The 27,912-nt window shown below is 38.6% G+C and overlaps 1 protein-coding gene across 8 annotated transcripts in view; it reads right to left on the reverse strand.

The window, feature by feature from the left end:
- ATP13A3 (ATPase 13A3) overlaps positions 1-27,912 on the reverse strand; it is a 98,436-nt gene that overhangs the window by 20,548 nt on the left and 49,976 nt on the right. For all 8 annotated transcript variants that reach the window (XM_072812106.1, XM_072812107.1, XM_072812108.1 and 5 more), the window contains 14 exons: positions 17,880-17,996; positions 16,599-16,616; positions 16,351-16,504; positions 16,134-16,254; positions 10,557-10,681; positions 8,878-9,053; positions 7,907-8,029; positions 7,744-7,823; positions 7,015-7,057; positions 6,818-6,927; positions 6,429-6,525; positions 5,449-5,521; positions 3,011-3,188; positions 728-918 (listed from right to left, as the gene is read on the reverse strand). In XM_072812106.1, coding sequence (XP_072668207.1) covers positions 728-918; positions 3,011-3,188; positions 5,449-5,521; positions 6,429-6,525; positions 6,818-6,927; positions 7,015-7,057; positions 7,744-7,823; positions 7,907-8,029; positions 8,878-9,053; positions 10,557-10,681; positions 16,134-16,254; positions 16,351-16,504; positions 16,599-16,616; positions 17,880-17,996 — 1,606 coding nt within the window. The remainder of the gene's footprint in view (positions 1-727; positions 919-3,010; positions 3,189-5,448; positions 5,522-6,428; positions 6,526-6,817; positions 6,928-7,014; positions 7,058-7,743; positions 7,824-7,906; positions 8,030-8,877; positions 9,054-10,556; positions 10,682-16,133; positions 16,255-16,350; positions 16,505-16,598; positions 16,617-17,879; positions 17,997-27,912) is intronic.

Consider the following 27,912-nt stretch of genomic DNA (forward strand, 5'->3'; position numbering starts at 1 on the left):
TATACCGAAATCTGTGACCTGAGTTTGCCAACCAGAACAGTGGCATTTCTTTCTACTACAGCAAAAGAATTACTGTTCATTCATTGATACTGCAAAAATCTAAAGTTCTTTATGACAAAAATTAAGTCATCCCATATATTAGTATATTCTCAACTTTTTGAAAATTGGCAATTTATAGTCATTGATTTTTTTCCCCATAACCCCTAATTTTGATCAATCAAAATGCTATCTCTGATTGCTATAGTTAGATGAGTCAACACAGGCATAAGACTCCATTCTACTGGCCCTTTAAGCAAAGTGGATGCAAAGGTGACACAAATGAAGGATTCCAGGTGAATACTGTCTTGTACCAGGGTCAAAATGACAAAAAGACAGCTGGCACTGTGCAGACCACCCAGAAGCAAAATATAATATCCACTGTTCCAAATGAAGAACCTCTGTTCCTGCTTCTAATTCTAACTCTGTCTGCAATGGGCTGTAAAAATAAAAGCTGGAGCCAGAAGCAATTGGATGTGAAAACCAGGAATGTTTAGAACTGGTGGCTTCAATTTTAAACTTTAGAGTGGCAGCTACCATGAGAACAAAACAAGACAGTAAACACCTAAATCACTAGGTTCATTCTATTTGTGAAGACCTATTTCATTTTGAAAGAACAGTTTAACTCTACTCTTCCTACAACATTTTTAAAGAAACGAAGCAGGATAAAAATCACATATGCCAAACTTACAATTCTTGTAGCAAGGCTGCCTGAAGGGTTTTCCTTTTGAAAAGGCAATTGCCACTATGAGGTACTGAAAACTGGAGATAAAAAACACTGTGGTATTTTCATAATTTTGTATATTACGCGTATCAAGTTCAGTTTCATTGTACAAATGTGAAGAAGAATTCCAATATAGGCTTCTCGTTGTATTACAAGCACTAGAACACAAAAATATTTTACATTACTAAATACCATTCTCATTTCCCAAAAGAAATCAATTTTCGAGGATGCCCAGGTGGCTCAGCGGTTGAGTGTCTGCCTTCAGCCTGGGGCGTGATCCTGCAGACCCGGGATCGAGTCCCACATCGGGCTCCCTGCATGGAGCCTGCTTCTCCCTCTGCCTGTGTCTCTCTGCCTCTCTCTCTCTCTGTGTCTCTCATGAATAAATAAGTAAATTCTTAAAGAAAAAAATTCTTTTAACTGCTTTTGAATCACTCTCATAATATACATAGAAATAAGGTTTTTTGTAGGAAAAATTTCAATGATATCAAGATAAAAATATGTAGAACAGGCAATAGAGTTAAGGGTCTCTTTCTTAGTCACATTCTAGTCAGTTTAAAAAAAAACTAGAAGAAACTTCATATTTAATAAGCTCCTCTCACTTTTTAAATTTGGGGATAAAAGTAATATAACACTGTAAGTTGACCATACTGGAATCAAAAGAAAACAAACAAACAAACAAAGAAACACAGTAATGGTTAACAGACCTTAGGTTTGACCTTATTAACTCTACCATTTTTTAGCTTAACTGAGGAAATATTCTTTCATTTCTGAGCCCCAGTTTCCTGATCTGTAAGGATAGATACCGCCTGTGCCATCACAGGGTTTCTGTGAAGAATGGGGAAGAGGACTCTTATAAATAAACACCCAGCAAAGCACTTTAGCACTGAGATGGGCCCCAACCTCCTCTCTACGGCATGCTCTCAGCTCTGCTTCCAGGTGGGCAGGACTGTCCAACACACTTAACAACCAGCACTAAAACATTAATTATAAAAGCACAGGCAAGTACTAATAAAATGTTAATCCGTACAAATGAATTCTGGAAAGCTTCCCCCAAACAATTCCATCTATTCCCTTGGGTGCGTAGTGTTTATACGTACACACAGGCAAACAGTAATGTTAAATTTCTTGGTTTCCTACAACCTTTTTTTTTAAGATTGATTGATTGATTTATGAGAGAGAAAGCAGACACACAGGCCGAGGGAGAAGCAGGCTCCATGCAGGGAGCCCGACTTGGGACTCGATCCCGGGACTCCAGGATCACGCCCTGGGCTTAAGGCGTTTTTTTTTTGTGTGTGTTTTAATTAAGTAGACTCCACACTCAACGTGGAGCCCACTTTTGGGCTTGAACTCAAAACCCTAATATCAAGAGTCAGATGCTTAACTGACTGACCCCACCCAGGCACCCCAGCTTACATGTTTAATTCATTAAAATAATTTTATCATAATCTGTGACTGATAGAATACCCATAAATAAGAGAAGCACTTAGTACTTTTTTACAAGTTTTTATAGGTCTTAAAATGTCTTTCCTAAATTTGGAAAAGTTAGAGGCACAAACATTGTGGGTTTAGAAGACTCTACTAATTTCAATCTTTTCATTTTACAGATAAGGAAAGTAAGGCTCAGTAGCTAATTAGGAAACTGATCCAATAGTCTCATCTTGGTAATAATTATGACGACCACCACGCCTGACCACATTTCTAGAAATAAAAGGAGTTATTATGTTGTAAAGTCAAATACAGGCCAAATAACTTAATTATATAATCAAGCAGCTTGGGAACATTTTGTTTTTAAAGATCTTATTTATTTATTCATGAGAGACACAGAGAGGCAGAGACACAGGTAGAGGGAGAAGCAGGCTCCCTGCAGGGAGCCCGACGCGGGACTCCAGGACCCCGGGATCATGCCCTGAGCTGAAGGCAGACGTCAACCACCCAGCCACCCAGGTGTCCCTGCTGGGGAATTTGTAAATAATTTTAAAACTTTTTTTTTTTTAAAGACTTTTTATTTATTTATTCATAGAGACACAGAGAGAGAATGAGAGGCAGAGACACAGGCAGAGGGAGAAGCAGGCTCCATGCAGAGAGCCTGACGTGGGACTTGATCCGGGGTCTCCAGGATCACGCCCTGAGCTGCAGATGGCGCTAAACCGCTGCACCACCGGGGGCTGCCCTTAAAACTTATTTTTACACGCATATATGTTCCAACACATTTTGCACAAGATTTTTAAAATGGATTGACCAACTTACTCTGATTGTGGATGCCATACTTCATACCAAGGTTGCTGCTTGACCCAAAAAAATCCCAAAGATTGAAATCCAATGCAGATGATGATCTGAGACAAAACGGAGAAGAGAAGGGCCCCGGATATAAGACCTGAGGGTGGTCTTTGTGCCACAAGTTCCTTCCAGGCGGGATTTAAACTCACTATATTGAGGAGGAAAAAAAGACGTTTTTATCTAAACAGGTTGCTATAAAATACAAAATCAGATTCATTTAGGAACTTAAATTCGTTCCATCTAACAAATCTTTAATATGAAAAATGTCCCAAATCCCAAAGCCAATCCAGATGTCATACATATTTAAATCATCTGTAAAAACATACAATTTAGGCTTTTTCAAAAGTGCCTCACAAGTACTTTTCTATTAGCCTACTGAAACGCTAGTACAAGAATACTAAACATAAACATATAAACTATAATTTTAATCAACATCCTTCTATGTTTAAGAATTTATTTTTGCATCTTTAATTGCAAAGCTACAGTAATAATACATATTTCTTCCTCTTAAGACATTAACACATAACAAAAAGGAGACATTAACGAAGGTTGAAAACAGGGTGCCTGGTGGCTCAGTTCTGACAACCAAAAATACCTCCAGACATTGTCAGATGTTCTCTGGGGGGCAAAATCATGTTGGTTGAGAACCACTGGGTTAAACAATCTTTAGTGGATACTAAAACTAGTGAGTGAAAATTTAATGAGGAACAGGATTTTTCATTGTTTCAGTATTTTTCTACAGATTACATAATAAAATTACAAAGAGAAGAGCAGAAATTATAGTGGAGAAACTTGGTGGTTATCACCTTAATAAGCGTTCAAAGCCCTTTTTTAAGTTACTGTTATGCTTATATAGCTTTCAACCTTCGTTTTTGTTGGTTTTTTAAAGATTTTATTTATTTTGTTTTTTTTTAAACAATTTTTTTTAATTTTTATTTATTTATGATAGTCACAGAGAGAGAGAGAGAGAGAGAGAGGCAGAGACACAGGCAGAGGGAGAAGCAGGCTCCATGCACCGGGAGCCCGACGTGGGATTCGATCCCGGGTCTCCAGGATCGCGCCCTGGGCCAAAGGCAGGCGCCAAACCACTGCGCCACCCAGGGATCCCGATTTTATTTATTTTGAAAGAGAGAGAGAACGAGCACATGAGCAAGGGGGAGGGGCAGAAGGAGAGGGAGAATAACATGCTTCCTACTGAGCAGGGAGCCTGATGCAGGACTCGATCCCAGAACCCCAAGATCATGACATGAGACATGATGTGCCAGGGTTACTGGCATCTAGCAGGTAGGGGCCAGAGATGCTGGTTAGCACCCTCTAACACACTGAAAAGAATTATCTGGCCTAAAAGGTCAGTCAGAGCAGGGTCTTTCCATGGTCGAAGTCCATTATTCCTTCTATAGTTATTAGTTTGCATTTTACTCTCAGGCAGAGCTTTCCCTTCTCTCCCTATTTATTTCCAATAGGGACTTGTGAATTTTCATTTGACTAAGTGGGTTATATCCATTACACCATTTCTTTTGATATAATCACCAAGACCAAATAAACCAACATCTTGTGTCCCCTCATATGCTGTACGTAGGATACAGTATTGCAATCCTCCTGCCAAGAACTCACAGCCCGAGTCTAATGTCTAATCAGACAAATCCATATAACTGGGGTTTCTTCTTTCATAAATGTCAACATCAAGATGTCCCCCAAAACGGCTGATGTAATATTCTGGGTTTAAAAAACACTACAGTGGGGCACCTACGTTGGCTCAGGTCATGACCGCAGGACCCTGGGATCAAGCCCCAGATCAGGCTCCCTGCTCAGTGGACAGTCTGCTTCTCTCTCCCTCTGCCCCCCAACCTGTTCTCTCTTGCTCTCTCTCAAAAAATTTTTTAAATCATTTAAAAAAAAAAAAAAAGACTAAAGTGACATGATAATGAAATTTGTGAGCCTAGATTAGATTCGGGTCTAGAGAACAAGGGGAAAAAATAGGTAGAAAGGACATTATTGGGATATATGACAAAATCTGATTATGTGCTGTGGATTAGATATTATATCACCGTTAAACTTTCTCATCTTTATAACTATGTTTAATTACCTAAGAGAATGACTTTGGCGACAATATACAATAAAATATGTGGATGCAAAGGGGCATGATTACACAAACTTATTCTCAAATATTTTAGAAAAGATGAAGAACAATAAAATAATAAAACAACTAGGACAAATAAAAACAACTTGTAGTAGTGCTCACTTCGGCAGCACATATACTAAAAACAACTCATAGTAAATGAAGTATTTACAAGGAATCTAAAGAAGTATGCACTGTGTTATAATTATTGTTATAAATTTACCAAAGTTTAATGAGTTACATCAGAATTTCATATGCTTTTAAACCAATAACGAAGCAAAATACTCACTTGTAAATACCACTACCAAAATGATTGCCAGATCAATGAAGAGAAACTGGAAGTCTCCGAGGTTACTTAAGATCTACAGAAGTAATTTTTAAAACATAATTAGTTTTCAGAAACTATTTTTACATCACTTTCCCCCAGCTTTAGATTTTTCCTCCTTGGTTTTAGTATCTCCCTCCTCCCACCACCAATAAAGACAACTTTAAAGTGACACTTAGACCTGCTTAAAAGTTAAAATACAATTACCTTTTATATTAGTAAAAAATAACACGCATTTGCAAAGATTCAATTTACTAATATAAAAGGCAGCTTCTAAACATTCATTCAGTAAAAATTTAAGTTTTTTGGCAAAAACAAAACAAAACAAAACCAGAAGCTTGTACTTAGAATATTCAACACTCTTGAAAATTAGTATCTCAAAGCTTCCTAAGACTATCTAACACCATCCTCCCTGATCCTTTCTACAAATGGTAGAAAGGGATAGTTTCACAAAGACTCCCTGGGATGTCACATTTGTTTTGAGAAAATTCTAAAGTGAGATCACTTCAATTATCAAATCTGATGGAGTATACCTATAGATGTCACTTGTGTACATTTTTTCTCCAAATACAGAAAGTCCTACAAACTACTGCTGAAACATCTTTCCTTCTTCTGACCTTTTTCTGTAAATATATAGCAAAGTTAACTACAAATCCGAAATATGTCACAGCTTGACATTTTGAAGAATTCCCAATCTGCACTAAAGGAAAAAAATTACAATCACCTTTTATTCATAGGGTCCTAACCACAGTCATCAACGTTAAAGAAAATGCTGTTCTAGACTAATGAGATTTTCAATCTGCTACTCAAAATATAATAAACTAAATGAAAATTTATAGGGGCTAGTTATGTAAGTTCCATACTTAGTGGATGCAAACATACTCATTTTTTGGTTCAAATGCCTTAATAAAAGCACCATCTCTATAAGCAATGACGGTACTCACAGAATATAGCAGAGTAACACTGAAGTACTGTATAATGCTGTACAAAGCCATAAATTTAAACACACAGAAAGAAGTCATTAAAGCAGCACGGCCTTCCCTGTGAAAACAAATGTTGGCATGTGAATAAAAGCATCTGAACTCTTCCAAATCACAATTACATCTTAACAGATGAACATCAACATTCAACAGCTACAACAAAGCACTTTTCTAACAAAAGAACTAAAGCCAAGCAGAACCGAAAGAGAAGTTGCAACCTATTGCTAGTGAACTTACAGATCGAATATACTAATAATACATCATTACAACAAACTCATATTAATTTCTATCATTTTTTCTATATTATTAGAGCAAGCCACAAAGATAATAGTGAAATTTTCAACTTGTGCTACCTGATAAGGTTTGGCACACAAGAAATACTAGGAGTTTTGGAGGTAAAGGGAGATGCCACTGAAGCCTCGAGCTCTGATAACGAAATGCCTCCATGCGCCCTCTTCAAAGCCTAATGGTTGAAGAAGAAAAGTGGTTACGTTTTGTGACTATGACTTAGGCTAAAGAAAGAACTATAAACCACAAAAACCATACTTACACCACAATCATTTGCACCATCACCGCACATCCCAACAAAGTAACTGAGAAACAAAAATTAGGTTAAGATTTTGATTACTTTTTTTAAGATTTTGATTACTTTTATAAAACAAACATTTAACTTAAGATTTCCCCAATATGTTATTTTATTATGAAGAGCTGACAGACCAAGACCTCCCCAATGGAACTAAAAAATCTATTTATCACAATGACCATAGGCACGTTGCTTTGCAAACATCACCAGCTTGCAAGCCAAATAACCTGAGTTACTGTCCCATTTCTGTCACAAGCTGGGCAAATCAGTTTCTTATTTGGCATCTCAGTTTCCTAATTTTAGAGCAAAGGTCATGGGCTTGTACAGTTTTTAGTAACCTACTTTTAAGGCTATTGGTAAAGATTTCTCCCTTTAAAACTTAAACAAATAAATAAAATAAATAAAAAATAAAAATAAAAAAATAAAAAATAAAACTTAAACGTAATTATTAATAGAAACTATGAAGCTACTTCTACAAGCTGAGTGAATGAAGCCTTTCTTACAGATACTACCTGGAAAAGGAATTATGGATATTATACTTTAGCTAAATAAATGAACATGAGTCTCTTAAAAAGGCACTTAGAGTTATCACCTACTGACAGGTGACAACTCCATACACATGAAATATTAGTTACTTTTCTGGTTTTGAAAATGAAATTATAATCCATAAAAACAAAAAACCCCACCAATACTTACTCTACATTTTGCAATGCTTCTATTAATTGTGTCTTCTGATCAGGTGCCATACGGGCAAACACAGTGCCATGCAACATCAACTGGGAAAAATACAAATTTCTTTAAAATATGGTTTGCAACGTCCTCATGTGAACACATACATACATAAACCTAAGTGACTAACCTTAGGAGCAAGGTCTTGAAAATGTTCCAATATCACTGAAAATGATTTTCCATTCATTGCAAAATGATAACGAGTCACCTGAAGATCCTCTAAGCTATCATGGACCAGTTTAATTGGAATAGCCTGTGCATGAGACATTCAAAACTGTATTTAGGCATCCAGACCAAGTAACAAAATCCTATTTTAAATATATTTGATCTAAAGCTAAAGTCTTTCATCTGATATTTTACATAAAACAATGAAAGTTTAACATTTGTTAAAAGTAAAAGGAAAATTTTAAGGCAAGCTGCCGTTAGTGGTTATTAAAAAAAAAAAAGGCTAAAATCAGCTTTGGTTTCAAATAATGCATGGACTAAATATTATGGACCACTGGCACCATTTATTATTACCTTTAAAATAGGATACGGGCACCTGGATGGCTCAGTTAAGAGCGGTTAACCACTCTTGGTTTCTTCCCCCCCACCGCTCTTGGTTTCAACCCAGGTTATGATCTCATGGGCTCCTCGCTAGGGAGGGAGTCTGCTTGAGGAGTCTCTCCTGCTGCCCCTCCCCCAATTCTTGGACTCTCATTCTCTGAAATAAATAAATCTTAAAAAAAAAAAAAATTAAGGGATGCCTGGGTGGCTCGGCGGTTAAGTGCACCTGCCTTCAGCTCGGGGTATGATCAAGTCCCACATCAGGCTCCCTGCATAGAGCCTGCTTCTCCCTCTGCTTCTGCCTGTCTCTGCCTCTCTCTTTCTGTGTGTCTCATGAATAAATAAATAAAATCTTAAAAAAAAATCAAAACGGGATAAATGTCTGGGATTATCTTTTAAGATAATGAATCCTAATGAATCAATCTCTGAGGAGGTGGCCCAGGTGTCTGTTTTCATTTGTTTTTTGTTGTGTTCTGTTTTAACGCACCATCTTTATTTTTTCGGACTAAATTCAAACAAGCAAGCTTCAGAAGGGAAAATTCTTCTTGACATTACCTCTGAGTCAATTGCTGATGAATTACTGCACGGTGTTAGAGTGTCTGCATAATGCCAATTTATTTTGGCAACTTTCCCATCCTTTGGAGGTAATGCTTCAGCAATAATAACTTTGTCCTGAGGTAGTATCATTCCACAGTCTCTAGCCACAGAAACAGCGGTCAACATGTTGTCACCTAATTTTCAAAATATTGAAAATACAAATAAAATAGGAAGATAAATGTATTCATAAATGTTTTCAGCAATTAATACTTATCAAGAAGATCTATGATTGGGCTTGGCAAGAAGATAATATACAGACAGTCTTACTCTTGGAGCTTAAAAATAATTAAAATTGAAACATACTTTTCAAAGGAAGCCTCAAATAACGGAAGCACACATATGCTTAACAGACCATTCTCACCTACAATTTTTAAAGCCAGATATATTGTGAATCTTTTTCGTCATGCACTAGTAGTAACCATCAACACCACCTGGCACAGTGCTATACACATAGCAGGTGCTCAAAAAATATTTGTTGAAATAACTTAGGAGTGACTGATGGTCTGTACAAGAATACCTAATATCACAGGGAAAAAAAAGAATGGATTACAGAAGTAAAATGATAAGGTAACAAGAATACAATCTTTACAAGATAGGAAGAGAAAACAGACATCCTCTCCATCATGAAAAGGAGAAAAGAAAGCCCTGAAAGAACAGGATCAAGAAAATATAAATGTATGTGAGAGGCAGGGAAAGGTCTGGGAAGCCCACTGCTGCCAGAACTGAAGGGTAATAGGCCTTCTGTCCCCACAGTTTCCACATACTATTTCTGTGGGACACAAGGCCACAGTCTGTCATGGCAGGGAAAGAGGGGAAGAGACTGAGAGGGAAAGTGTTTTGAAGGAGGAATCATTAGAACCAAGGAATTGCTGGGATGCTATTAAATTTCTTTACTTGAGCTACATAGTGGTAAATAAGTATGCTATTACATCGATCTCAGAGTCTAAAACAAAAAATTGTCAATTGCCTTTTCCATACAGGTCTTAGTAAACACACAAGAGCCATAAAGTGATAATCTTAATTCTGATTATGTACTAAGAAAAAAATACTTAAGAGCTGCCACAATTTCACACAGCTAAGGAATGGGAATTATCTAATATCAACAATATAATAATTCCAGGAAAATCATTTGGATATAGTCATCAGAAATCAAAAACCAATCAAACAATGGCTATTTTCACTAGTATGAATTCAAGCAATGATAATAAACATACTTTTATACGTAAAAATATAATTCTAACAAATATTATTAATCATTTTCCATCCATCTGGCACAGTTCTAAAAATTACAGGAGACCCCCAAAATGAACAAAATATTCTCTTAACCCCCTAGAATCACAGGCTCTAATAGAGAAAACAAATCTACAAATAACTAACACAAGATACAACTGCTATAAAAAATATGAATCTAAATTTTTTTCAAAATGCCCTTCACCATTTTACTACTTCTAGAAACAGAATTTGCTAGCCCTCAAAAGAGTACTGCAAAGTTATCTTATACCTTTAAAAAACATTCTGAGCTACAATGGGACAAAGTAGGATGGAGCCACCATATACTTTCATAACTAACTGATCATTCCACAATATCCCATAACCTGAACTCTCAATTTTTCCTGTGTCCTTCTATAATGTCTAACCTGTGACCATGACAGTGCGAATGTTGGCTTTATGCAAATCTTCAAGTACTGCAGGGGTTTCTTGCTTTAATTTGTTCTGCATTACAATTAATCCCATAAAATCCATGTTGTTTTCAATGACGTCTCTGCAGAAAAAGAAATTTTAACACATAATGACTTAGTCCACAGAACAGATCCTGTTCTCTTTATATAAATAAGGCAGGGCAGTCCGGGTGGCTCAGTGGTTTAGCGCCTGCCTTCAGCCCAGGGTCTGATCCTGGAGACCCGGGATCGAGTCCCACATCAGGCTCCCTGCATGGAACCTGCTTCTCCCTCTGCCTGTGTCTCTGCCTCTCTCTCTCTCTCTCTCTCATGAATAAATAAATAAAATCTTTTTAAAATAAATAAATAAATAAATAAATAAATAAATAAATAAATAAATAAATAAGGCAGTTTAAAATACCTGTAATTTGCAAATTGAAACATTTTATATGTTGAATAAACCATAAACCATAAATGTGTTTGCGTTCAGTATCTCAAAAATATTGCAACTGTAAAAATAATTCCCAAGAGTTATATTGTAAAATAAAATTTTACCCTTTGAAATGTGAGAAATCAGGATAATTTGGAAATGCCATCTTTGTAAGACACTAAACATCTATAGTACTAACAAATGTTCACCTTGTATTCTACCCACAAAATGAATATGCATAAATAAATCTATGCTTTACTGCCCCCCTGCCCAGGGGACCCTAACATAAATATTAACAAGAAAAGGAAAACCTTGACCACAGCACATTCAATACAGTTATAGTGAATTCACTATCAAGCCCTTGATGAATTTTAAAGGACTCATAATCAAATTCTCAATCTTGGAAGTATGATACAAAAACTATTTAGCAGTCTGACAATAAGATCTACAATGGGTCCCAGAGATGGGGCTCTTAAATTATTTATTAATATTCAATAGCTATTAAGAGGCTATTCCTTCAAAAGTTGAGTTATCTACTCTGCACAAGTAGTACTACTAGTCACTGGGAAGTCAAACATGAAAAGGTATGATGTCTACTCATGGCGTTTTTGTGGGAAAACAAACATGCCAGCAAAGAGATGCATGCAGAGGCTCAGAGGCTCAGTTGGTCGAGCATCCAACTCTTTAATTCGACTCAAGTCATGATCTCAGGGTTGTGAGATCGAGCCCTGCACTTAGTGGAGATTCTTTTTGGGATTCTTTCCCTCTGTCCGTCCTCTCTCTCTCTCTCTCATTCAAATAAATAAATAGTCTTTTAAAAAGAGAGGTGCATACAAAAATATCATGGAGATGACTGTATTCTTTTTTTAAAGTTTTTTTTTAAAGATTTAATTTATTTATTCATGCGAGATACAGAGATAAAGGCAGAGACACAGGCGGAGGGAGAAGCAGGCTCCATGCAGGAAGCCTGATGCAGGACTTGATCCCAGGACTCTGGGATCACACCCTGAGTCAAAGGCAGATGCTCAATCACTGAGCCACACTTAGGCGTCCCAACCAAGTGGTTTTTTTCTTTTTAATTTATTTATTTATTCATAGAGACACAGAGAGAGAACAAGAAGCAGAGACACAGGCAGAGGGAGAAGCTGGCTCCATGCAGAGAGCCTGACATGGGACTCGATCCAGGGTCTCCAGGATCATGCCCTGGGCTGCAGGTGGTGCTAAACCGCTGCACCGGGGCTGCCCCCAAGTGGTTTTTTGACGCAAAATTCAATAAAGGCACTTTAAATACACAGCTCTAAAAACAACCTTTGAAAAATAATTTATAACTATGGACGGTAAAGGTATTAAAGAACAGTTGGGGGGGACTGCAGGCTCAGTTAGTTAAGCTGTCTGCCATTAGCTCAGGTCATGATCTCAGGGTCCTGAGATCGAGCCCCAAATCACATGGGGCTCCCTGCTCAGCGAGGAGTCTGCTTCTCCCTGTCCCTCTGCCCTTCCCCCGGCTCGTGCTTCTCCCTCTCTCTCTTTCTTACAAAAATAAATGAAATCTTAAAAAAAAAAAAAAAAAAGTTGTGCTCTAAAAAAAAACGTTTAGAAACAATACAAATGACACTGCTGGTGGTTGATAGTAGAAATAAATCTTGAACTCTAAAAATGCATTTCAGGGAACAAAGCTGTACCAGGGATCCCTGGGTGGCACAGCGGTTTAGCGCCTGCCTTTGGCCCAGGGCGTGATCCTGGAGACCCGGGATCGAATCCCACATCGGGCTCCCGGTGCATGGGGCCTGCTTCTCCCTCTGCCTATGTCTCTACCTCTCTCTCTCTGTGACTATCATAACAAAAAAAAAAAAAGCTGTACCAATGTGAAACTGTAGGGTCTAAGCAATGTAGCCATTTTCCCATGATCTGCTAGTTTTTTGGCTGCTACTGTTTTCCTAACTCTCCAATGAATGACACAGGTCATGGAAACTTTGTCCCCTAATGAATGCATAAAATAATATTCTACTGAAGATATAAAGGTTCAAGCTGTAAGAGAAATGCCAAAACTTGCCCCTGTAAGATAGAATGGAAAGACAGAGAAGGTCTTGGTTGAAAGATGTGGAAGAAGGGGAGTAGATAAAGTTCTGTGCAGAGAAGGAATAGCCTACTCAAGGGCATGAAAGGAGATCTGAATAGGAGAAGCTCAAGAACTAAAGAAAATCAGTAGTTAGACTTTAATGGGAAAAATGGCAAAAGGTAAAGCTGCAGAGAAAGAGCCTAATGTGCCCCTTCACAAGAATCAGAACAGAGTATTTTACATGTGTACCTCCCAAACAAGCATATCCATCAGATCATCTGGCTATTGCTTTTTTTTTCTTTAAATGTTCATGCTTAAACCACATCCCCCAAATATTGTGTTAATAGAATTCTTTTTTTTTTTTTTAAAGCTTCTATTTTTTTTTTTTTTAATTTATTTATCTTAGTCACACAGAGAGAGAGAGAGAGAGAGAGGCAGAGACACAGGCAGAGGGAGAAGCAGGCTCCATGCAAAGAGCCTGACGTGGGATTCGATCCAGGGTCTCCAGGATCGTGCCCTGGGCCAAAGGCAAGTGCCAAACCGCTGCGCCACCCAGGGATCCCCCTGTTAATAGAATTCTGAACATAGTTTTTCCTTTTAGCTATTGAGCTATCCATTCCACTCCTTCAGTTCTCATTCAGAAAAACAAGACTGTACTCTGAACACTGCCCTAATTCTTTTCACTTAGTGTGCCTGAAAATACAGGTATCTATCTCCCACTTTCCAAAAGCTTCCATTAGGTCACTTTACTTTTATGAAAGACCTATATTAATACTTGTTTTCACTAACTGAAAGAAATTGAACAGGATTTTTTGCTTTTGCTTTCAAGAAAGAAAGGGCAAAAGGCAAACTTAGCATTTAGCATGTTTTGCAGTGGATCATTTCAGAAGCAATGCACTCCTGAGCAGTGAGAATGGCGCTCCCAGCTCCTTCCCTGGGAATTACAATCAGCATCTCAACATAGAGCCACCACACAGCTTTGAACAGTGTCTGTGAGCATCTTGTTCTATCCTGACTTATTCTGTGCCTGCATCAGAAAGATGTGTCCTGATTTACCCCAAAGATACAGATGCAGTCAAACACCAGGACACCTGCACCCCGATGTTTCTAGCAGCAATGTCCACAATAGCCACACTGTGGAAGGAGCCTCAGTGTCCATCGAAAGATGAATGGATAAAGAAGCTGTGGTCTATGTACACAATGGAATATTACTCAGCCATTAGAAACAACAAATACCCACCATTTGCTTTGACGTGGATGGAACTGGAGGGTATTATGCTGAGTGAAATAAGTCAATCAGAAAGGACAAACATTATATGGTCTCATTCATTTGGGGAATATAAAAATTAGTGAAAGGGAATAAAGGGAAAGGGAAAAGAGAGAAAATGAGTGAAAATAAATATCAGTGAGGAGGTGGCAAAACATGAGAGACACCTAACTCTGGGAAATGAACAAGGGGTAGTGGAAAGTGAGGTGGGCAGGGGGTTGGGGTGACTGGGTAATGGGCACTGAGGGGGGCACAGCAGGATGAGCACTGGGTGTTATGCTAAATGTTGGCAAATTGAACTCCAATAAAAAAAAGAGATATGGTAAGCAAAAGGAAGGAAGGAAGGAAGGAAGGAAGGGAGGGAGGGAGGGAGGGAGGGAGGGAGGGAGGGAGATGTGTCCTAAGGTATCAGAAAAGCTTAAGAGAGGTTATTTTTGGAGTCCAGAAATACTCAAAATTTTGTCCACATAAATTAATAGCTTCACAAGAACTATAGCTTCACAAGAACACTTCACTTTCACATAGCAAGAAAAGCTATAATTAATAGAAGTGTTAACAGTCCATAATTTAGCCACTGCCCTATTGGTTATGTTATTGACACTATTTCAATCTGAACCTTATACACTTGTAAAATAGCTCTTTAAGCTGGATTCCCAGAACTGCACTTGCTGGGTCAAATTGTATAAGCAAATTTAAATTTTGATAGGTATTACACATGTTCTTTGTGAAGCTACAATAGTGTAGTAGCTGTATGTCATTAAAATTTTCTCAAGCCTTCACTAACACTTGGTATTATCAATCTTTTCAACTTCACCAACCTCAGGAAAGAAGTGATATCTCACTGTGGTTTTATCTTCTAATTCTCCAAAGAACTAAATAAAGTATACTACCATTTCCATGTGTTCATTGGCCATTTGTATGTCTCTTTCTGATTATTTCTTCTAACACTTTCTCCTTCTTTTCAAATGAAGTGTTAGGCGTTTTGTTTTGTTTCTTTCCTGATGCATATCCCTGATGGTGAACCCTTCCACTACATGATGGGAAGCCATTTACGAGAGTATTAGGTAGGACCTGGTGTTATATCTGAATGGTTTTTTTTAAAGATTTATTTATTCATTCATTCCTTTTCATTCATTCATTCATTCATTCATTCCTTCATTCATGATAGACATAGAGAGAGAGAGGCAGAGACACAGGCAGAGGGAGAAGCAGGCTCCATGCCGGAAGCCCGATGTGGGGCTCCATCCCGGGACTCCAGGATCACGCCTTGGGCCAAAGGCAGGCGCTAAACCGCTGAGCCACCCAGGGATCCCCAGATCTGAATGTTAAAAAGCTCTCTGGAGACACCGTGGAAGAGAAAGGGAAAGACTGGAAAAAAGGAAATGTGATGATGTGAAATGTCATTCGACCTTTGGGAGTTGTTCAAGAAAGGGGGGACTGGTACGGTTATTGTGACTCAATATATTCTGACCAAAATAGTACTTGGTTCCAACCTCTGGGCAAAACCAAGTAGATTATTTGGGAAAACAAACTACAAGAGAATTATGTTTACATTTGAAAACATAGTTCTATTCCTAGAACATGCCTGACACATAGTAGGCACTAAATAAATATTTAACAAACAAACTGAGAAGAATTCTGAAGAGTTGTGCTTGTATCTCAAACACCTAAAACAAAACACTGCATTAGGTATAGTTGTATACATTTCATAAATACTTAATAAATACTTGCAACATACAGAAATTTCTATATGGAAAACATTACTGGAAAAACTGCAGAAAACCCATTCATCAACCTTACCTGCTAATATTCTGTACTTTATGCCATGTCAGTTTTGACTCTAATTTTCTGTGTGCAAGAGCAATCACACGGAAGCCCTGTTTAGTGTAATCTTCTAAAACTTTTTCAAAATCAACAGGAACTTTTAAAAAGGAAAAAGTAAATGTCATTGTTAAAATTGCAAATACAAGTACATACAAATATAAGAATTTTACTCAAAGCCTAGTTGCTTCCTTACCTGTTTCAGGTTTACAAAGACTGGCAATGACCTCAGGTGCTCCTTTCATGTAGGCATCCATCTTCTTATCCCCTAGCACCCTTGCAACCACACTCATACGTTGCAAAGCAGAAGAAAATGGGAACTGGCGAACAATTCCTATCTCATAAATAGCCTACGTAATTTCAAAAGATGCACAAAGCATTTACTATTTTTTTTTAGAATTAAAGCATGTATACTTAGGTAACAAGTTAACATTCTTTACTTACTGGAAGTTCAAACAGCTCCTAAAAATAAAACAAAGCAAAAAGAATAAAAAAATAGTATAGATTAGGTCCGTTAACATACTCGAGTTAAAAGAAAAACAAAACTTGATACATCCTCAATACATTTTAAAAATAGCAAGGAGCTTCCATTATTTCAAAGTCAATTTCAAGACTGCTCTCTAACTTCCTAGCATTTAAAAATATATATTCTTGAATATTTTCAAATATTTTCCTATCATTAACATATTAAGTACTAAAATAAACTAAGTAGGAACATAATTTGAAATTCACCTAAAAATAAAGCCTTTCAGGACACATGGGTGGCTCAGTCAGTTAAGCACCTGCCTTCAGCTGGTGTCATGATCCTGGGATTCTGGGATGGAGCCTTGCATCAGGATCCCGGCAGGCAGCCTGCTTCCCCCTCTCACTCCCCCTGCTTGTGCTCTCTTGCTCTCTCTCAAATAAATAAATAAAATCTTTAACAAATAAAATAAACCCTTTCACATATTCTTTTTACTAAATCCTGAGAAAAAGATGCAATTTAAAAGGATTAATCGGGATCCCTGGGTGGTGCAGCGGTTTGGTGCCTGCCTTTGGCCCAGGGCGCGATCCCGGAGACCCGGGATGGAATCCCACATCGGGCTCCCGGTGCATGGAGCCTGCTTCTCCCTCTGCCTGTGTCTCTGCCTCTCTCTCTCTCTCTCTCTCTCTCTGTGACTATCATAAATAAATAAAAATTAAAAAAAAAAAGGATTAATCACCATGTATTCACAAAGCACTAAGTTGCTCCATAAATGGAAGGAAAAGTAATGATAATGAGAATTAAATCCCGGGCACCTAGGTGGCTCAAAGGTTGAGCGTCTGCGGTCTGTCTTGGCTCATGATCCTGGAGTCCCCAGAGTCCCAGATCAAGTCCAGCATCTGATTCCTTGCAGGGGGTGGTGGGAGGTGGGGGTGGAGGACGGGGGACAACACAGGACACGGGGCACAGGGACGGGGGATAGACAGACGGACATCGACTGCTTCTCCCTCTATACCTCTGCCTCTCCCTGTGTGTGTCTCATGAATAAATAAATAAAAATCTAAAGAAAGATAATTGAATCTCAATGTTTTACACAGAGTGTCTACAATACACAAGGTAGTTTTGGATAAATGTAGTTAAAATATTCGTTATCTACATGAGTTAAATAAAGGACATGTGATTTCATCTTCTAGCAACATTTCAAAAAGTGAGGACTAAACATGAGCATCAACAGTATTATCCAACTTAACATGATTTCGCACCATTTCTTGGTTTCCTGCAGGTGTGGATGAAGGAAGCAGCTGTTTTGCAGGACGAACCACAGTGGGCATAATTCGATTATGAAGTGCTGTTTCCTCTTCAGTTGCTTCTTCCAGAATCTGAAAGGAAAATATCCAGCATATTACTTCATAAAATTCAATTCACTGGTTCTACTTTAATATATATATAATATAATATATATATTATATATATATATATATGGCTATCTTCAGTTAAAAAAAAAAAAGGAAAAAAAATGTCAGTACCCAAGGAATAAATGAGCACTACTAGATCATTAATATAAGTAGAGCAAAATATAAGCAAAATTAAAGTGCTAGCAACCTATGAAAGATGGGAAACAGAGGTTAGAAGTGGAATAAAGACAAAGCAAAGAGAAAAACTTCTTGTTTTGCTTCTACAACCTGCTGGTTTAGAGACTATTTACACACACACACACACATACACACACACACAATACCACAGAAGATTCTTGCAGTAGCAAAAATACTCACTCTATCATCCAAGGAGCCTTTTCTCCTAACAGGAAAGAATTCAAAAGTATATGGAGTGCAAGGGAGTTAAGATGGCAGAGTAGAGGGAGCCTAAGCTTGCCTTTTCCCTGAACACAGCTAGATAACATAACATCCAACTATCCTGAATAAGAAGGAATATGATCTAAGGATTAAGAAAATAATCTAAAAAATAAATTAAAAAATTAAAAAAATTAAAAGAAAAAGAAAACAATCTGCACAGTAGGACGAAGGCACCGTGGCAGATGCGAGGTTCAGAGCCATGAACTGGGGGGGAGGAAAGGGGAAGAAAGCCCAGGGGCCCTGAAGGGGAGGGAACCGTTTTTTTTGGAAGATCAAAGTCAGGAAGAAGGAAAGCAGGAGAGAGCGCAGCAGACGGGGATCACACAAGAAGCTGTGAAGAGGGGCACTGGTGGCTCCATGGTTGAGCGTGGTTGAGCTGGTTGAGCGTCTGCCATCTCTGCCTTGGTCTCAGGTCGTGACCCCAGGGTCCTGGGGGAGAGCCTACTTCTCCCTACGCCTAGGTCTCTGCCTCTCTCTGTGTTTCTCATGAATGAATAAATAAAATCTTTAAAAAAAAAAACTGCACACAACACTGAAGAGATCCCCTGGGTTGCAATGAGAAAGATTGCTCCCCTTCCCTGAGTACATTTGGAGAGCATATTTTGCCTCTCCAAGGACAAAAGGCCAGCTGGGAGCCACTGAGCAGAGCTCCACAACAGGGACAGAGCGTCTGCTCAGAGGTGTGCTCAGAGGGCAGATAACCTTGTAGCAGCCTTTCCCTATGAGCCACAATAGACTTAAACCACCAAGTGCATGCCAAGTGCCTGCTTTTCTGGGACAGGACTGAGCAGCAGAAAGCAGAGACATGAGCAAACTGCAGATAACCTGGCTGCTGCTTTTCGCTGTTGCCATAATAGATTCATCCTCTGTGTGACTGCTTTTCTGGGGCAGAACAGAGTAGGGGGCTAATTCGCACACAGATGGCAAGTAACCTGGTTGCAGCTTTTCACTGTGCATCATGATAAACTCTAGCGTCTATGCATGAACTGTGCGAATGCTTTTCTGGGTTAGGACAGCGCTGGGTGTGCCACAAGGTTCTACTCCAGGGTAGGGGACTGGGTCTACACCTTGTCAGGCCCTTTGAAACATGGGGTTTTGAATATCAACCACCAGCCAGAGAAAAAAATACAGGAGATCTGTGGTGCCAGGGCCACCTACAGCCCATGAACAGACAGATCAAGATCAGGGAACTGACAAAGCCTGGGACACAGGAGAATATTTGCTTTTCTGAGAGGCCTCCTGAGTAGGGATGGCCAGGAGTTCCCTTCCCCAGGAACAAGAGGGTGGGGTGACATCATATTGTTCCTCCTCCATCTACCCACCCCCCCACCAGCTTAGACTTCAGAGAGAAACCGCACCCCCTAGGAGGCTGGAGCCCTCAATACTAAATCCCATCCCCCTGCACTTGGCAGGGGAATTTTTAAAAAGGCAAGTCAGCTAGTGAGACAGCGCAGCAGGCCCCCCTCAGAAGAGCAACACAACCCCCTGCCACCCCCCCCACCCTCATGGACTAAGTCTACTGATTAAAAAGTGCTCCCAAACATCAGCTTCTGGTGGAAATAAGATCAGGCTTGCTTCTTTTATTTCCCCTCTTAATTTTTATAATTTTTTTATTTTTCTATTTTTTTTTCTTTTTCTTTTCTCTCTCTCTCTTTTTTTTTTTTTTTTCTTTTTTTGGTATGAGGCTTACAATCTTTGTTCATTTGTTGGTTTGTTCATTTCCTTCCCTTATTTTTTCGGATCAGTCTTATTTTTTGTCTCTTTTCTTCTTTCCTTACTTTTTTCCCCTTCTTTCCTTCTTATTCTTTGGAAACAGGGTTATAGTTTTTGTCTGTTTCCATTTTTGTTCCTTTTCTAGTCTTGGATCAGGCTTTTTTTTTTTTAATTTTCTTTTCAAATCAATAAACAGACCAAAGCACACCAAGTCAGAGATCCAAACACTCCCCACTATAACCAAGAATGAACTCCAAAGAGAACAGACTGATGGGAAAGGGCAGTGAAAACACAACAGCAGAGTACACACAGCATACACCAGAAACACTTTCTGAAGTTTTTGTTTGTCTTTTTTTCCTTTTCTTTTTTTCTTTTCTGGACAGATGATGACAAGACGGAGAAATTCACCCCAAAAGAAAGAATAGGAAGTAGTAGTCACAGCCAGATATTTAATCAAAATGAATATAACTAAGATATCTGAACTAAAATCTAAAACAGGGTAGCCTGGGTGGCTCAGCAGTTTAGCACTGCCTTCAGCCCAGGGCCTGATCCTGGAGTCCCGGGATCAAGTCCCACATTGTCTCCCTGCATGGAGCCTGCTTCTCCCGCTGCCTGTGTCTCTGCCTCTCTCTCTCTCAATCCGTGTCTTTCATGAATAAATAAATAAAATCTTTAAAAAAAAAATCTAAAGCATCTATTACAAAGATACTAGCTGGGCTTGAAAAAAGCATAGAAGACACTAGAAAATCCCTTACTATACAGATAAAAGAAGTAAAATCTAGTCAGTCCAAAATTAAAAATGCTATAGCCAAGATGCAGTTCCAAGTGGAGGCCATAAAAATGAGGATGAACAAAGCCATGATACAGAAAATAAAATTATGGAACATAATGAAGCTGAAAAGAAGAGGGAAAGAAAACTATTAGATCACGAAGGCAGACATAGGGAACTCAGCAATTCCAAAAAGCGAAATAATATCTGTATTTATAGGGGTCCTGAAGAATGGGAGAAGAGGGTAGAAAGTTTACTTGAGCAAATTACAGCTGAGAACATCCCTAATCTGAGTAAGGAAAGAGGCATTCAACTCAAGAGGCACAAAGAATTCCCCTAAATCAAGAAAAATAGGTCAACTACCTCCACATATTAGTGAAACTTGCAAATTACAAAGATATGAAGAGAAAATCCTGAAAGCAGCTCAGGACAAGAGGTCCTAAACCTAAAAGGGTAGAAACACAAGGCTGGCAGCAGACCTATTCACAGAGACCTAGCAGACCAGACCATATACTGGCATGATATTCAACAAGCTGAATGGGAAAAATATGCAGCCAAGAATACTTTATCCAGCAAGTCTTCATTCAGAATAGAAGGAAAGATAAAGAGTTTCTAAGACAAACAAAAACTAAAGGAACTTGTCTACACTATACCAGCCCTGCAAGAAACATTAAAGACCCTTTGAGTGGAAAGAGAGGCCAAAAGTAACAAAGACCAGAAAGGAACAGATACACTCTACAGAAATAGTGACATAACATTTAATACAATGGCACTAAATTCTTATCTTTCAATAATTACTTTGAATGTAAATGGACTAAATGCTCCAATCAAAAGATATAGGGTATCAAAATGGATTTAAAAAAAAAAAAAAACAAGACCCATCAATATGCTGCTTACGAGACCCATTTTAGACCCAAAGACAGCTCCAGATTGAAAGTGAGGGGGTGGAGAACCATTTATCATTCTAATGAACATCAAAAGAAAGCTAAAGTAGCCACCCTTATATTAGATAAATTACATTTTAAAACAAAGACTGTAATAAGAGATGAAGGAGGAAACTAATGTCATAATAAAAGGTCTATCCAATTAGATCCAATAATTGCTGGGGATCCCTGAGTGGCTCAGCAGTTTAGCATCTGCCTTTGGTCCAGGGCGTGATCCTGCGGTCCTGGGATCGAGTCCCATATCAGGCTCCTTGCGTGGAGCCTGCTTCTCCTTCTGCCTGTGTCTCTGCCTCTCTCTTTCTCCTTCTGTGTCTCTTGTGAATGGAGAAACAAAATCTCAAAAAAAAAAAAAAAAATCCAATCATTGCAAATATGTATGCCCCTAATTTAGAAGCAACCAAGTACATAAATCAATTAATAACAAAATTAGAGAAATTCATTGATAATAAAATAATAGTAGAGGACTTTAACCCTACTCACAGCAATGGACAAATCATCTAAGCAGCAGATCAACAAGGAAATAAGTGCTTTCCTTATTTGATTAAGGAAATTTCCTTATTTCCTTATTATAACACACTGGACCTGATGGACTTATTAGCAGGTATATTCAGAACATTTCATCCCAAAGCACCAGAATACATATCCTCCTCAAGTGCACATAGAACAGTCTCCAGAATAGACCACTTACTGGGTCACAAATCAGGACTCAACCAATACAAAAGACTGAGATCATACCACACATATTTTCAGACCCCAATGTTATGAAACTTGAAGTCAATCACAAGAAAAAATTTGCAAGACCACAAATATATGGAGGCTAAAGAACATCCTACTAAAGAAAGAATGGGTCAACCAAGAAATTAAAGAAGAATTTAAAAATATATGGGAGCAAATGAAACACGACAGTTCAAAGCCTTTGGGAGGTAGCAAAGGTGTCCCTACGAGAGAGGGATATAGCAATACAAACCTTTCTCAAGAAACAAGAAAAATCTCAAATACACAAACTAGACTCACACCCAAAAAAAGCTGGAAAAAGAACAGCAAATAAAGCCTAAACCTAGCAGAAAAGAAATAATAAAGATTAGACCAGATGTCAATGATAAAAAACAACAACAAAAGAAAATAGTAGAACAGATCAACAAAACTAGGAGCTGGTTTTTTAAAAGAATTAACAAGACTGATAAATCCCTTGCCATATTTATCAAAAAGAAAAGAGAAAGGATCCAAATAAATAAAATCATGAATGAAAGAGGAGAGATCACAACCATCACCAAAGAAATACAAACTACCACAAGAGAATATGATGAGCAATTATGTCAACAAATTAGGCAATCTATAAGAAACAGACAAATTCCTAAAAACATATGAACTACCAAAACTGAAACAGGAAGAAATACAAAACCTGAACACACCCATAATCACAAAAAAATTGAATCAGTAATCAAAAATCATCCAACAAACAAGAGTCCAGGGCAGATGGCTTCCCAGGGGTAATTCTACCCAACATTTAAAGAAGACTTAGGGATCCCTGGGTGGCACAGCAGTTTGGCGCTTGCCTTTGGCCCAGGGCGCGATCCTGGAGACCCGGGATCAAGTCCCAGTCCCACGTTGGGCTCCCGGTGCATGGAGACTGCTTCTCCCTCTGCCTGTGTCTCTGCCTCTCTCTCTCTCTCTCTCTCTGTGACTATCATAAATTTAAAAAATAAAAAAAAATAAAAATAAAATAAAGAAGACTTAATACCTATTCTTCTGAAAGATTCCAAAAAATAGATCTGGAAGGAAAACCTCCAAACTCATTCTAGGAGGCCAGTATTTCGTTGATCCCAAAACTAGACAAAGACCCCACTAAAAAAAAGAATTACGGACCAATACCTCTGATGAACACAGATGCAAAACTTCTCACCAAGATACTAGCTAACAGGATCCAACAGTACATTAAAGGGATTATTCACCACAACCAACTGGGATTTATTCCTGGGTTGCAGGGATGGTTTAACATCTGCAAATCAACTAATGTGATACACAACATTAATAAAAGGACCATATGATCCTCTCAATAGATGCAGAGAAAGCATTCGATAAAGTACACCACCCTTTCTTGATTAAAAAAAAAAAACAACCTCCACAACATAGGGATAGATGGAATATAGTTCATCATAAAAGCCATACACAAAAGACCACAGTGAATATGCTCCTCAAGGGAAAAACCTGAGAGCTTTTTCCCCTAACATCAGGAATATGACAAGGATGTCCACTCTCTCTGTTATTCAACATAGTACTAGAAGTCCAAGCCTCAGCAGTCAGACAGCAAAAAGAAATAAAAGGCATTCAAATCGGCAAAGAAGTCAAATTCTCACTCTTCACAGATGACATGATACTCTGTGTGGAAAACCCAAAGGATTTCAGCAAAAAATTGCTAGAACTGATTCAGGAAAATTCAGCAAGGTGGCAGGATATCAAATCAATGCACAGAAGTCTGTTGCACTCTCATGGACTAACAATGAAGCAGCAGAAAGAGAGATCAAGGAATCAATCCTATTCTCAATTGTACCAAAAACCGTAAGATACCCAGGAATAAACCTAACCAAAGAGTTTGTAAGAGATATGTACTCTGAAAACTATAGAACATTTATGAAAAAAATTGAGGAAGACACAATGAAATGAAAAAACATTCTATGCTTGTGGATTAGAAGAACAAATACCGTTAAAATGTCTATACTATCCAAAGCAATCTACACATTCAATGCAATCCCTATAAAAATACCACCAGCATTTTTCACAGAGCTGAAAGAAACAATCCTACAATTTGTGTGGAACCAGAAAAGACCCCAAATAGCCAAAAGAATGTTGAAAAAGAAAACCAAAGCTGGAAGCATCACAATTCCGGACTTCAAGCTCTACTACAAAGCTGTAATCATCAAGCTTGTATAGCACTGGCACAACAACCAGACACATAAATCAATGGAACAGAATGGAGTACCCAGAAATGGACCCTCAACTCTATGGTCAACTAATCTTCAACAAAGCAGGAAAGAATATACAACGGAAAAAAGTCTCCTCAACAAAGGATGTTGGGAAAACTGGACAGCCACATGCAGAAGAAAGAAACTGGACCACTCACGCCATACACAAAAATAAATTCAAAATGAATGAAAGACCTAAATATGAGACAGGAATTGATCAAAATCCCAGCCTTTTTGACCCCAGCTGCAGCAGTGTCTTGCTAGACACATCTTCAGAAACAAGGGAAACAAAAGCAAAAATGAACTATCTTGGGACTTCATCAAGATAAAAGACTTTGCAAGGCAAGGAAACAGTCAACAAAACTAAAAGGCAACCTACAGAATGGAAGAAGATAATCACGAATGACATTATCAGATAAAGGGCTAGTATTCAAAACCTATAAAGAACTTATCAAACTCAACACCCAAAAAAAAAATCCAGACGTGAAATGGGCAGGAGACATGAACAGACACTTCTCCAAAGACATACAAAAGGCGCCTGGGTGGCTCAGTCCGTTAGCATCTGCCTTCGGCTCAGGTCACAATCCCAGGGTCCTGGGATAGAGCCCCGCATCCAGCTCCTAGCTCAGCAAGGAGTCTGCTTCTCCGTTTCTCCACTCTCCTCCCTGTTCGCGCTCTCTCCCTCTCTCAAATACATAAAATCTTTAAAAAAAAAAAAAAATGGCTAAGAGACACACAAACAAATGCTCAGTATCACTCGGCATCAGAGAAATACAAATCAAAACCACAATGATATCACCTCACACCAGTAAGAATGGTTAAAATTAACAACTCTGGAAACAACAGATGTTGGCGAAGGAGGATGAGTGGAAAGGGGAACCCTCTTACAACTGCTGGTGGGAATGCAAACTGGTACAGCCGCTCTGGGAAACAGTATTAAGGTTCATAAAAAGGTGAAAATAGGACAGCCGGGTGGCTCAGCGGTTTAGCGTCGCCTACAGCCCAGTGCGTGATCCTGGAGTCCCGGGATCAAGTCCCACGTTAGACTCCCTGCATGGAGCCTGCTTCTCCCTCTGCCTGTGTCTCTGCTTCTCTCTCTCTCTCTCTGTGTCTCTCATGAATAAATAATACAATCTTTAAAAAAAAAAAAAAAGGTGAAAATAGAGCTACCCTACAACCTAGCAATTGCACTGATATTTATCCAAAGGATACAAAACAACAGGGGCACATGCAACCCAGTATTTATAGCAGCAATTTCCCCAATAGCCAAAATATGGAAAGATCCTGGATGTCCATTGACAGATGAATGGATCAAGATATGGTTATATTTACAATGAAATGTTAGCCATCAAAAAGAATGAAATCTTGCCATTTGCAATGATGTGAATGAAACTAGAGGGTATTATGCTAAGTGAAATAAGTCAGTCAAAGAAAGATAAATACCATATGATTTCACTCCTATTTAAGAAACAGATGAACATGGGGGTAAGGGAAGGAAAAAATAAGATAAAAACGAAAGGGAGGGAAAGAGACTCCATTATAGGAAAAACTTGGGGTTATTGGAGGGGAGGTCGGTGAGGGGCATTAAGGAGGCACTTGATGTAATAAGCAGGGTTGTTGTTTTTTTTTTAATTTAAATTCAATTTGCCAACATATACTACAACACCCAACACCCTCCTCACTGCCTGTCACCCAGTTACCCCATTCCCCCCACCCACCTTTCCTTCCGCAACCCTGTGTTTGTTTTCCAGAGTTAGGAGTCTCTCGTGGTTTGTCTCCCTCTGTAATTTTCCCTACTCAGTTCCCTTCCTTTCCCTTATAATCCCTTTCACTATTTATTATATTCCACGTATAAGTGAGACCATATGATGATTGTCCTTCTCCGATTGACTTATTTCACTCAGCATAATACCCTTCAAGTCCATCCATGTCAAAGCAAATGGTGGGTGTTCATGTCTTCTGATGGCTGAGTGATATTCCACTGTGTATATAGACCACAGCTTCTTTATCCATCATCTGTCGATGGACACCGAGGCTCCTTCCACAGTTTGGCTATTGTGGACACTGGTGTTGTGAACACTGGGGTGCAGGTGTCCCAGTGTTTCATTGCATCTATATCTTTGGGGTAAATACCCAGCCCAGTAGTTCAATTGCTGGGTCATAGGGTAGCTCTAAGCACTGGGTGTTATGTGCAACTGATGAATCACTAAATTCTACCCCTGAAACTAATACTATAATACTATATGTTAATTAAATTGAATTTAAATTAAAAAAGTAAAAAGTATATGGAGCTCAGATATGAATATGATAAGTAGAACCGCTGGATCGAATACACACTGATGTATAAAGATTTGAGTTTAGTGTTTCAGACTGAACATTTACGGTTAAGATACTACTATCCTAACTGCTTGAAATTTAATTTAAAAACATTTATTTCTGGTGAAATTAATTCCAACAAAAACTTGTATTAAATACACATATACCAAGAAAAAATAAACTAATTTGACTTAAAAATGAAGCAAGCAACCAATGGGAAAATTAAGTGGAAGAGAACTGTGTCCAATTAGCCAACCGTATACAAAATAAAACATATTTTAACATCTCTGAAATTGAGATGGATCTTTATGGCATGGATCACATCACATAATAGTAGTGTTTGGTTATGTGGAAACATTCCATTGATATTTTGTGGTAAGATCAAGCATCAAGGCATCTCAGAGTCAACAAAACATGCTACCATACAAACTTAATTACAAAACCAGTGTTGTTGTTGTTGTTGAAGACCCACAAACAGGACACTAAATCTACTGAAAATCTGTTCAGCTGGAGAGAAGTTTTAAACAAAGATGATCCATCCTATTTTGCTTTACTCGTAAATTATTCTCTGTGGGCCTTTTGCAAATTAAATTTAACAAATATTGGGATCCCTGGGTGGCGCAGCGGTTTGGCGCCTGCCTTTGGCCCAGGGCGCGATCCTGGAGACCCGGGATCGAATCCCATATCGGGCTCCCAGTGCATGGAGCCTGCTTCTCCCTCTGCCTGTGTCTCTGCCT

This window comes from Canis lupus, chromosome 35 (assembly GCF_048164855.1).
Source record: "Canis lupus baileyi chromosome 35, mCanLup2.hap1, whole genome shotgun sequence".
In the NCBI taxonomy this organism is placed as follows: Eukaryota; Metazoa; Chordata; class Mammalia; order Carnivora; family Canidae; genus Canis; species Canis lupus.